Source organism: Pseudorca crassidens, chromosome 4 (genome assembly GCF_039906515.1).
Source record: "Pseudorca crassidens isolate mPseCra1 chromosome 4, mPseCra1.hap1, whole genome shotgun sequence".
Lineage (NCBI taxonomy): Eukaryota > Metazoa > Chordata > Mammalia > Artiodactyla > Delphinidae > Pseudorca > Pseudorca crassidens.
In genome coordinates this window covers 22,343,260-22,355,995 of record NC_090299.1, presented here as the reverse complement: position 1 = coordinate 22,355,995, position 12,736 = coordinate 22,343,260, and the positions used below count along the sequence as shown (strand labels likewise).

General features: G+C 40.8%; 1 protein-coding gene across 2 annotated transcripts in view; it reads right to left on the bottom strand.

Moving 5' to 3' along the window:
* Nucleotides 1-12,736, bottom strand: part of SEC24D (SEC24 homolog D, COPII coat complex component) — a 111,212-nt gene that overhangs the window by 38,860 nt on the left and 59,616 nt on the right. For both annotated transcript variants that reach the window (XM_067735192.1, XM_067735193.1), the window contains exons 9-10: nucleotides 5,135-5,273; nucleotides 1,604-1,719 (exon numbers count right to left, since the gene is read on the bottom strand). In XM_067735192.1, coding sequence (XP_067591293.1) covers nucleotides 1,604-1,719; nucleotides 5,135-5,273 — 255 coding nt within the window. The remainder of the gene's footprint in view (nucleotides 1-1,603; nucleotides 1,720-5,134; nucleotides 5,274-12,736) is intronic.

Below are 12,736 nucleotides of genomic sequence, written 5' to 3'. Positions count from 1 at the left end.
CCTTGGAAGGGAAATTTTTCTGAGATGATTGACAAAACAAATAAGGCAGAGGCACTATATGAAACTGCTGCATTAAGAACCTAGCGGAGGGCCTTCCCTGGCAATCCGGTGGTTAAGACTTCACCTTCCGATGCAGGGGGTGTGGGTTCAATCCCTGGTCGGGGAGTTACAATACCACGTGCCTCGCATCCAAAAAAACCAAAAAACATAAAACAGAAGCAATACTGTAACAAATTCAATAAAGACTTTAAAAATGGTCCACATCAAGGGACTTCCCTGGTGGCACAGTGGTTGGGAATCTGCCTGCCAATGCAGGGGACATGGGTTCAAGCCCTGGTCCAGGAAGATCCCACATGCCATGGAGCAACTAAGCCCGTGTGCCACAACTACTGAGCCTGCGCTCTAGGGCCCGTGAGCCACAACTACTGAGCCTGCGCTCTAGGGCCCGTGGGCCACAACTACTGAACCTGCGCTCTAGGGCCCGTGGGCCACAACTACTGAGCCTGCGCTCTACGGCCCGTGGGCCACAACTACTGAGCCTGCGCTCTAGGGCCCGTGGGCCACAACTACTGAGCCTGCGCTCTAGGGCCCGTGGGCCACAACTACTGAGCTGTGCTCTAGGGCCCGTGGGCCACAACTACTGAGCCTGCGCTCTAGGGCCCGTGGGCCACAACTACTAAGCCTGCGCTCTAGGGCCCGTGGGCCACAACTACTGAAGCCCGCGCTCCTTGAGCCCGTGCTCCACAACAAGAGAAGCCACTGCAACGAGAAGCCCGCACACCGCAACAAAGAGTAGCCCCCGCTCACTGCAACTAGAGAAAGCCCGTGCACAGGAACGAAGACCCAACGCAACCAAAAATAAATGAATGAATAAATTTATTTTATAAAAAAATGGTCCACATCAAAAAAAACTTAAAAAAAGAAAGAAAAAGAACCTAGCATCATATTCTATCTGAAAGGGACATACAAATGAAATTATCACTATTATATATATATTTTTTGGCTGTGTTGGGTCTTCATTGCTGTGCACGGGCTTTCTCTAGCTGCGGTGAGCAGGAGCTACTCTTCATTGCGGTGCGTGGGTTTCTCACTGCAGTGGCTTCTCTTGCTGCGAAGCACGGGCTCTAGGTGCACAGGCTTCAGTAGTTGTGGCACGTGGGCTCAGTAGTTGCAGCACATGGGCCCTAGCGCACACGGGCTTCCATAGTTGCAGCTCGCGGGCTCTAGCACGCAGGCTCAGTAGTTGTGGCACGTAAGTTCAGCTGCTCCACGGCATGTGGGATCTTCCTGGACCAGGGCTCGAACCCATGTCCCTTCCGTTGGCAGGTGTACTCCCAACCACTGCACCACCAGGGAAGTCCCTATTTTTTTTTTCTGCCACCACTTTTTAGTTTTTAAAGATGATCACTGCAGTGGATGGTCTGGCTATTTAATCACGTTAACAGCCTAGGAGGATTGATCTGTGTCTTAAGACATTTCTACATCCCCGTGGCACCACCCGAATGCTTTGTCTGTGAATCAAAGGTCAGTTCATGACATATAAAAGTAATTCACTTGTATCGGACATCCATATATAAACACTTGAAGTCCTGGGAACACTTACTCTGCAGTAATCCAAAGTAGCAACATATTCATATGATCCTAGAGATAGCTCTGGCTTCTCATAGTGGTCCAGTCTTCTTCCGATGTGGTCCAGATGTTGGAAATAGAATGGTGGAACTAATAAAAACAAAACAGGAAAGGAAATCTTTTATTTTTACAATACAGACAATTTAGTAAGTTCTCAAAATTTATTACGGGAAGAAAGGAGTTAGTATGAGAAAAAAATATTTTAGTATATTCTAAATATCCACTATTAAAAAGCATGTCTTAGAAAGAATAAGGGTTTTCTAAAATATCTTCTTGACCCTTCTGCAAATTATTGATGACAAAGAATCATTAATGACTTGGATCGTTACAGAGAAATAGTGGATAAAAGCACTGGCGTTTTAAAATTGTCACAACCAAAATTTAATTGTCCCTATTTAACTACCTCTTTTAAAAGGAATTTTGACTTTTCTAACTATTTAACAATAAGCAGGTAATTGGTCCAGAATTTTCCTCAGAATATTAGAAACAGAAGTCTACACACACAGAGAAAAGAAAGACTCGTTTATACTATCTTCTTATTTGGACCATATTATTAACAATAATGTTTATTATCCTTTAATTAAGAGATGTCTTCAGCCATGGGTAGTTTGCATGGTAATCTTTAATGTTTGGGCTTCAGAGTGGAAAGGATTACTGTATTTGGGAAAGAATACACCACTAAGATCTCAGCTGAGGAACTCTTAATTTGATTCAAATGTCTAAGAAGGTTAGTTCTGGCAAAGCGCTGGAAGTCATCCAATAGCATAGGAACACTTATGAGTCACACACCAAACACTTGGACAAATATGGCCTGGTGTCTCTGTGAAAATGAACTCCTGTTGCCTTGAGATTAACACAGCTGGCTGTTAAACCACTGACAATAGAAGTATTTAGAATAAGCAGTCATGCTCTGGTTTTAAGTGTTTCGTAAAGAACAACGTTTTCATTTGTAAAACCACAGAAGTAATGACCTGTTTTAAAACCAATAACTCAGTATTCTTTATTTTCAGTTGTGAACTAACACATGGGCTACAATAGGACTGTTTTCTTAGTTTTTTTTTGCCTTAAGAAAATAATCACCAAGGCTTGATTTTTTTCTATTTTCTTACCATATCATGGCCATTTCTTTTTAAACAAGTTTTATAAGATTCATATGTACATACGGATCTCTGAATTAGGAAAATTCAATGCCTTGAAAAGATTACGGAAGTGGGACGCTGATAGTCTTGGCTGAGCTAAGAAAGCTATGGGGGCCTTAAACTGCTACTTTATTACATTTAGATGCGATGAAGGACGCTGCACTGGCTGTTCTAGGATGTATGGGTGGTACTTTCTGCAGTTCCTGTAATTTATTTTCACACATCTGCATGTAAGATGTGAAAAAATTTCCCCTTAAAATCAATTAATTTTAGGGGGAATCAAATCAATCAAATCAAATCAATTAATTTTAGCATTTAATATTATCGGCCATGTTTTATAAACCAGAATTCAAGTCCCCCCCGTAAATCGTGCACAGCCACACGATACTTGTCTTCCAGCCTGTCTTTTGGCCTCATGTGCTTCCCACTGTGTAATCTCTGGACGCTTTGAAGGGAAACAGAGTGGAGCCCTGTGACCAAGCCCGGTGGGTTCTTTCTAACTCCAACAAACCTCTGTCTCCTTTAAACCTAAATGAAGAATGCAGGCATCTGTGTCAATCTAAGGGAGTCTGGCTTTCTTGCAGGAACTAATGTTGGAGAAAATGAACATGGCAGCTTCCTAGGCGTGGATATCAAGGGAGGGGAATTTACTGTGTAGAAATACAGGAACTCTGTGTGGTTTTTCTCTACTAGGAAGTGGCGGGGCCTTTTAAGGTTCTGAGCTGACACTTTGGGCATTAAGCCAGAGGGTCAGCCCAAATTGAAGATCCTAGATGCTCTAAGTGGATAGATGCTGGACAAATTTCTGATCACCTTGCTAAGAAGGTTGAAGGCTCGAGTGAAGACAGTGGAAATGTGGTGACCTTGGTGGAGGCATTTATCAAAATGCTTCAGGAGAGGCCTCTGCCGTCTCGTGACTTTTTTCCTCCAAAACTAAAGCCCCGGGAAGTGCACGGTCACAGGGTTCCTAAAATCCAGGTCCCAAGATTGTGTGACAGCCAAGGATTTGGTTGTAGATTTCGTCCAGGATGAGAGATGGAATAAGATCTTCCTTAGAAAGAAAAGTAAGGGTGGAGAACGAACAAGGTCTGGTCTCACTAGTGTATCCAATTTGCACTGAGTAGGTGCCACAGGTGGAGCAAGGAAACAGACCTCCCAAGAGGACCACGACCCAGTCTTTGAGATGAGGCTGGGAACCAATGAATCCACCCCACAGCAAGGCATTTTTAAAGGTCTTTGTGAGTAAGCCTCCCCATGTCAGTCTCTGGCACTGGGAGTTGGGCAAAGCCATGGACTGTGATAAGGGGGCGGGTAAACAAGGAGACCAGCATTGCTCTCCCACCAGAGCACACACAGGAACCAAGGGGCCGAGAACGCCGTGACACAGGCAGAAAACTGCCCGAGCTCCCTTTTCATCAAGGAGCAGCCAGCAGCCACAGGCTCCTGGGCAGAGTGCTGTACGTGCCTCAGATCTAGTGCCCTGGAGGGAAGGATGTCTACAAAGATAAGAAACAGAGGAAAACACGTAAAAGACTCATGCTCTCATAATCATCATGTGGTTCTAGAAAAACTCTATAAATGTAAATGAACATGGGAATGTTCTCAGCCTGAGAATGTGCTTCATTTCACACCAAAGAATTAAAAAGAGAGACATGTTATAAATATAATGAATGTAAACACTTTTGGCAAGCTTGCAGTTTTTTTCAACATCTGTGAATTCATACCAGGATGAAATTGAAAATACAGTGAATCTGGGAAAGCCCTTCATAATAAAGTTTTTTTTTCTTTTTTAAACAATCTGACATTCATATTGGAGGAAAAAATCTATATATGTGTTAAAGCCCTTAGCTATACCTGAGCTTTTCCTAAATACTGATGAACTTATTCAAGAATAATTCGGAGGAATGGTGAAAGATGGAACAATCTCTCAAGTTTATCATCTGTAAACGTAGATAAAAGACAGTTCTGTGTAATTTCCCTGAAGGGAAGCCAACCAGAACACCCTCAGCTTAGGACATCATATCCAAGCCCCTCCTACTCTCATATAAATGCGTGAGTCCCACAGGGAAGTTGCTATGTTTCTTATAAAACTCAAAAATAGGGAAGTCACTTGATTTCTCAATTCCTTTCCACAAAGCCTCAGTTGGAGGCAAAATGAAATTTTACCTCTTATGTTTACAGAAGATAAACCTCAGAGATTGTCCCTTGTCTCATCATTCCTTTGAGTTATTCTTGAGGGTGTTTAGGAAAAGCTCAGGTCTAACTAAGAGCCTTAACAGACATATATTTTCTTCCTAAGCTAAGAAGTATAATATGTTCCGTTTACTACAGAACTTTCCCTGAGGGCACGTGCTGGCGCCACCTACCGTCATTCACGCAGTTGCAAAATCCACACTGGTACCTCCTTCCTCCTTCAATGAACTGCATGAATGGGCACATGTAGGCTTTACACCTGTTGCATCTGACTGGTCCAGTCTCCCCATGATTTACCAAGTAGAGGGGCGTCTACAGGAAGCAAGCACAAGTAAGAGACATGTGGGTACAGGATTTCTAGGTTATTCTAAATAACCAAGGTTATTTCAGAAGTCTTACGTATTAATTGTAATTTGAAAACTCTGGACTCATTAAGGAACTCAACTCTCAGTGTTCACCTGGGGAGTAAGGTTGCCTCTCTTGGTACCTTGTGGAACTCAAGGCACTACCCAAACAAAAATTAATTTAAATGTACATGTAATTAATAAGCATATGTGTACATTTATGTATATGTGTATTTACCCACATGTGTGAAGACAGAGAAAAAATACCATGATGGTAGTAACAGTTAATAAAGCTTATGTTGGAAACGTCCCGCACACCGTGTATCACATATTTTGCTAAGTTTGTTCATTAACTATAAACAAAGAAGGAGGAACTGGGTCTGATTTTAAAAGCTCTGGTTTGAAAGAAAAAAAAAAAACAGAGCAGGACTTCCTTGGTGGTCCAGCAGTTAAAACTCTGTGCTTCCACTGCAGGGGGCGTGGGTTTGATCCCTGGTCAGGGAACTAAGATCCCACATGTCACAAAGAGCACCCAAAATATTTATAAATAAATAAACAAACAAATAAACGCTCTAGTTTGCATAGTGGTAATGCCACTTAGCTAATTCCATCACAGTATGGATGGAATGTTTCTTCAAAATTTTGCAAAATGCAAAAAGTTGCATTTCTTCAAAAATGCAACTCTCTGAAGAAATATGCAATAATGTTCACTTATTTAGGCAAGGAGGTTGATTCTGCCTTTTCTGTTTCTTTAATCCCAGGACAAAACGCCTCATGAAGTACTTTCAATGTGGCTGGTCATGCTTTGTCAGAACAACAAAATAAATATTTCAATTGCTTCTTCCTCACAAACATGCATAGAAACACATCTTTTTACAGCTTGAAAGTGAAAAAACTCAGCATTAGAAGTCTGCCTTGTTCCTCAACACTTCCAGCTTTCAGAATAAAACCACACAGATTCTTTTTGCTTTTATAAATCTCCTTAAAGATAACATTTCTGGAAAAGCTTGACAATTACAGGGTTTGGCACATCAACCAAGTTTTTCTTTAAAGAAAAAAATGTAAATAAAGCAGACTGCTGTTTCATGGAGACTTGAAGAGCAGGAGGAAGGTGTCGATGAAGTGGGGTCATAAGGCCATTTTCTGCCATTTTCTCGGGGGAAAAAAAAAGAAATGAGAGAGATCTACTGTCTGTCGCTGCCCAGACGTTCAGTGTGAAAACTAATCCACTGCTGAGGTTTCAGAAATGAGTTGTGAGATCTCAAGAGTAGGAAAACATAGATAGTAGAATACATAAAAGAATCAGGAAAAGGATAAAAAAAAATACATTCAGAATCACTCCCTCTGCACTGCCCTCTCCCCCATCTCTTGCCTCAAGGAAGCCAGAAGATGGATTGGACTTTCTTATTTCTGGTCTCTTCTGATCTGTACGCATGGCGTAGCTCTGGTGTCCCATGGACAGGGTTGTGACAGGATTAAATGAGGAAGCCATGTGCAGGACAGACTACTAAGCCTGCATAACTAACTGTTGTTACCACATCTGTGCTGAACAGACTTTCCTCCAAACCACTCAGCTCAGGAGAAAGTGTATATTTAATAGGACAGTTATAGTCTGATAAGTGTGAGATAGGCTTGAGTTTCTAAAGGCATTTATTTATATAAACTTTCAAATTAGCTACCTTTTTACTGTAAAATGTTACTGTAAAAAATGATCTAGAAGACAGGGAATCTACCTTGCTGGAGCTTTTGATAGTATCTGATGGTTACAAAAGTTGACAGGTACAGCAGATTTTAAAGACATTCTAGGAGTTTGATTTAAATACACATATATATTCAAATATTGACATACACAATACTTTCTTAACATAAATTTTTTGTTTGAAAAGCATAAAGTGATGAATGTGTATCTTCTTCAACTGGTAATAATAAGAAATAACCTGAGGGGACAAAAGGGAAGCAAACAAAGATATTGGTACCGACAAGAGATTCTTAGGACAGTGAACAGAGAATCAGAATAAGAAGTGAAAGACAACAAAAAATGTAACAATAAGGTAGCTTTTTCTGGGTCAGAAATCCAGTCATCGGTCATGACTTTGGTTGCTGCTCTGTTCTCCAGCTTCAACCTCGCAGCTGAGGAGATGATTTCAAGAGAGTTAAACTAGGGTTAAAGCCTGCAATGTGCATAAACTCCAGCCAAGTTTACTTCTCTCATCCTTTTATTTTCAAAGAGTTCAAAGGCTATAATTAATTCCCTGAGACACTTTAGAAACAAAATCTGATGCAATTATTTGCTAGACAAAGCAGAGGTAATGGAAGGAAAATTAACCTTATTTTTACTGATATGATTTACTGAAAGACAGGCCCAGCCTAAAATGACTGTGAAATTGTCGGCAGCTACCACCTAAGCATTCCAGTCCTGGCAGATTCAAACTTGCAGAACTGAAAATGAATGTCTAGTAACAAATTGGAGTCGAGTAATGACTGTATCGAGCCTGTGAAATACGCCTGCATTTTTTCTATTTTCACTCTTCTGGAAACTGGATGATGGATAGGTAAGGAAGGTCCTCAGACAATGGAGGTGACAGTAAAGAATGTTAAAAGCTTTTTAACTGTTTGCATTTTCTTTTTGGGCAACAGGACAAGGGTTTCCAAATTACACTGTCTTGTTTCATCTCTCTTAGGCTATGCTGAAGACCATCAGAGATTTTTCTTTGCTCTCTCCAGATGTCTGCTTATCTGCTCTACAGTAGCGTACATGAGCTCAGAAATAGCTAATCTCACTTTTCTTCTGAGTTCAACTTCAGTGTATATACGGCTTTAAAAAAAAAATCACATTACTTTCCAAAAAGTTGCCTACGTTTTTTTTTCTCCTTACCAAGGGCATTATATTATACTTACCTCAGAGCTATTTTCAGACTTTGCAATTTTGTTTATAAGTGTGTTTTAATCTTTTGGCCTCTGGTATATTCCTGCCTGCTCTTTCTTTTCTGTTCTTCTCTTAAATGGAAAAAGTAAAAGGATGGAGAGCCTTGCTCTAAAACCTTCATCTGCCTATTCTTGGCTCTGGTCCTGTGTGGCATGAGTTTATATAACATGTAAGTGATGGGGATGCTGGGGAAAGAAGAGGGAGGAGAATAATATTTGAATCTTTGGCTTGTATTTTTGGACTACCAGGGTTATGCCAAATACTTTATTGGTAGTAGTTTTAATTAAGATGCTTTGATTGAATAAAATGTATCTCTCTTTTGTGCATATGTAACACCATGGTCGATTCTGGAGAACAAGAAAGAATATAATTCATTGAGAAATTAGGTTCAGTGGTAAAACTTTCAGTTATTATTCCGCGTAAAAGGAGTAGATAACAAAATGTATCAATCAACAACTCCTCGGCACTACTGATACAATTTTTAAAGTTTTCCTGTATTTACATATTACCAGTTGTCTAAGCATTACTGCCATTCTCTTTAACATCTGTGCATTCGGTGCTGGGTATGCTGTGTGCCTTGGTGGGGCATACAGTCCAGCGGGATAGAAAGACAAACAAACAAGCAGGCAAACGTGCGATTAAAAGAGCAAGGCCAGAGTAGAAAGAATACTTGCGAAATCATCATTAATAAAAAGTACCGCCAAACCATTCACAGATTGTAATCCAAAACAAACAAAGAAATGAAGCACAACCTAGAAAGATCCAACATGAAGAATTCTGGCAAAGTTTAGAGCCTCTGTATTTTTGTTTTGGCATCTCTATAACTAAGAAAAGTCTGAATACCCAAGTCTTGCTGTATAGTCTTTGTCCTAGCAAAGTGATGAATAACAGAAGGCAGCTAAATATTACAAGCTGATTATCCCAAATCTGGAAAGCTGAAGAAAATATGAAAGTGTTCTTATAGCATAGATCCACTAGGTGGCACTGTACAACTAAAAATTAAAACAAAACTATAATTTCCTCAGTAGGTAATAAAATACTCAAGATAATTATGCTACATTCATTTTATGTAACTATAATAACATTGACCTGACTGACATCAGTTATTACCATCACAAAATGAAGAAACTTATACTTTTCTTGAAAAATCCTCTGATAATGTTTAAAAAATATTGTGGGTGAAACAAAACGTGATTAAACATGAAATACAGGCTATTTTAAGCATGAATGACATAGAAATTACAGAGTGTGCCAAATTAACTGAAGATAATAGCCAAGAAAAACTTATTTTAAAAGTTTCTAATCCTCTTCCAACTTTTCCTTGTCTACATGGAGGAAAACGGACACAGTGATGGGATAGGCAGCCCCGAGCACAGCAGGCACAGTAGGCCGCTGACAGCAGCCTGGGAGGTGAGGAAGCCAGCGCTCCTGCTGCCAGCGCCCAGCCCCCGCTCTCTGCGTTCGCACTCGAGGTGCAAAATAACAAAGCAAAGACAAGGAGGCTTGCATCATGGTGCTCAGCAATGCACTGTGATGGAGAAATGATTTTCTTCCTGTTGGAACATCAAATCACAGGCAACAGTGTGGCTGAGGGGAGAGACGAGACAGAGTGGCCAAATCGGAGATTTCAGGAACACCCTGGCTTGGGAAGGTATTCCTGCCTATCTCCAGGATATTCCTGGGCGAAAACCGTCCCCCTCTCCTCTTTCTTCTTCCATTGCTCCACTGTTCACCTCATTTTTTCAGGACGAGCGTTCTCCTAAGTTCTAACGCACGCACACACATGCTCACACTTTAACCACCTACTTTCCCCTGTCTTCTAACACTTGTTTACTGATTTTGAAAATATACACATTTCCCATTTTCAATGTATACTTCTCTTCCTTTTTTTCCTCTCCTTCTATTTCCTGCGTTAGACGTCTCCAGGAAAGTAATCAGTGTCCTGGGATGATATAGTTGTTCCCACCTGACCAATATTCTACTTTACTAAGTGCCTGAAGGAAATATCTCAGCTAAATAATTACTAGTAATGGGAGAGACATTTTTGCCTACAGTGGTTCCTAAATCAGATCAGAAGATTTACAGCAAGAAGACCTGCCAAAATGTGACACGGTCCTCCAGCTCGATAAAGGATCGTATTCAACATCAGATTATACTCCCCAATAAATTTGATCTTTACAATGGTCAGCAAAGGTTTTGTGTCAAATGTGATTCCGGCACACAGCTACTTCTTTGGGACTGGAGTGCATCTTATTTTTTGGATCTGTCTCAAGAGAGGTCAGTTGGTAATTTGGATTAATCAGGGGGTATAAGTACAAGCATGAAAATGGTATGTGAAAAGATAATCCAGAACCTGTGACAAACAACTACCCTCTAAAAATGTTAAACATTCAGACTGTTAGGCACGCTGGAGGACAAGCAGAGTCGGATTCCCAGAGGATTATGCCCAGCAGCGAAAATGAAAAGAGAGTCTGTATCAACTGCACTTATTAAAGATATTTCCATAGGAAAGAGAAATGAGAAGCAGCTTGTGTGTGTTTTCTATTTTTGGCTTCACCATATATGACATTCAGTCAGCCTACATGGGCAGAAAAAGTACAGGACAGTAGGCTGCTTATTGTACACACGTTTTCTCAACAGCAGTTCTATTTTGTTGGACTCTTTAAAATAACAAGTGTGGCATGAAAGAATAATATTTTCTGAATGCCTTTTAAAAATCATGTTATGCAACCTTTAAAAAGAAACCGAGCCTGATAATAAAATACTCAATGTACTGTAATAATTATGAAAATTATTTAGACTTTTAAAAAATGTTTTCAGTTGGCCCTAAAACTTGGCATTTTCATATTTCCAGAAAATTAACCTCTTGCTAGTTTCGGTATTTGTGGCACTTGAGAGATTATTTTCAACTTTTTCCTCTTCAACAATGCTGTTAAATCTATTTATTTTTATTTTTTTTTAAGTCTTTATTGAATTTGTTACAGTACTGCTTCTGTTTTTATGTTTTGGCTTTTTGGCTGTGAGGCATGTGGGATCTTAGCTCCCCAATCAGGAATCGAACCTGTACCCCCTGCATTGGAAGGTGAAGTCCTAACCACTGGACTGCCAAGGAAATCCCTGTTAAGTCTATTTATTCTTGTTATAACTATATCTCGAGCTTATATTGGATTTGAACATGTCTTTTATTTGGAAATTGGTCTTTTTTGGTTTGGGGGGGGGGTGTTATTTTTTGTTTTGGTCTATCCAGCATTGAAAAATCCTGGAAAACGTTACTGATTCAAATTTATAATATATGAAAGATCATAACTGTCATCTGTATGATTTATATTCAATAGTTTTAAATGCTTTCATGTATATAAACTCTAATCGTGACGTTGAGATGCTAACAACCCTGGCAGTGGGAATTGTCATCCATGCTGTTCAGAAGGGAATGGACATGTGAGGGGCAGTGACTTGTCCAATAAACTGCAGAGCTATAGCTTGAATCCCCATGCATTTTCTGTGTGAAACATTCAGAAACAGCTTGCAGCTCGCTTCTGTAGAAAAAGCACATAATTTCAGAGAAAGCTGCCATCACACACGGTCTGTGACTTGAACCAAGCCCTTGGTGGTCCCTGGTACCCATGAAGTGTCTCCTGCCATTTCTCTCTCTTTCTCTACAGGAGCTATTTTATATCTTTTAAACTCCATTTTATCCTTCGAATAAGCTTTCCTCCCACCGCCCTCAACAGGTAACTTTGCCGCATTGCTCTTAAGGAAAAACAAAAAACCTCAGAGAGGAACTCCCTTGACTTTTCCCCACGGATTTACCAGCACCTACCTCAGGTCTTCCTTTCTCCCTCCTGTTACAACAGAAGGGGTATCCCTCCCTCCTCCTGACTTGTTGTCAGTGACCTTGTCTAAACTGGGACCAAGTCTCAATCTGGCCCCTCAGGGCTGGCTTAGGCATTTCAGCTGTGTGTTACCAGAGGACCTTGCGCCCAACAGCACTCATCACAATGCTTTACTTTTCAGCATCACTGCTAAATTCTCAGACCCATGCCTCACATGTCTACCATTTGTTTTATCGCGTGTCTCCTGTGGCACAATACCTGAGAGGGTGGGCAGTGATAGTTTTTGAATGAACGAACAGAATATCCACCAGTTACCCACAAATATACCACCATGACTCAGGGGCAGTTCATGATAGGTGCTAAGCAAAAGGCACAGACAAAAGAAGAAATCACTTGTGGTGATGGGGGGCGGGGCTGGGCACGGGGGAGTGGTCAATAAAGCATTCTTTCAAGGTGGGTAGTTCCTCAGAGAGACACTTCCACTGACTGACAGAGAGGGAAGAGTGAGAACAGCACAACTCGGGAAGAAAAGCCTGAGCTTGGCGTCTGTTGGTGAGTAGCATGCAAGTAGCCTAGTCCAGCTAAGAAGGAAGATAAAGAGGAAGGATGGAGTGATTTTATGGAGAGTTGTCAAAGCCAGGTAGAGTAGTATGTCCTCACTGACCAGGTTTC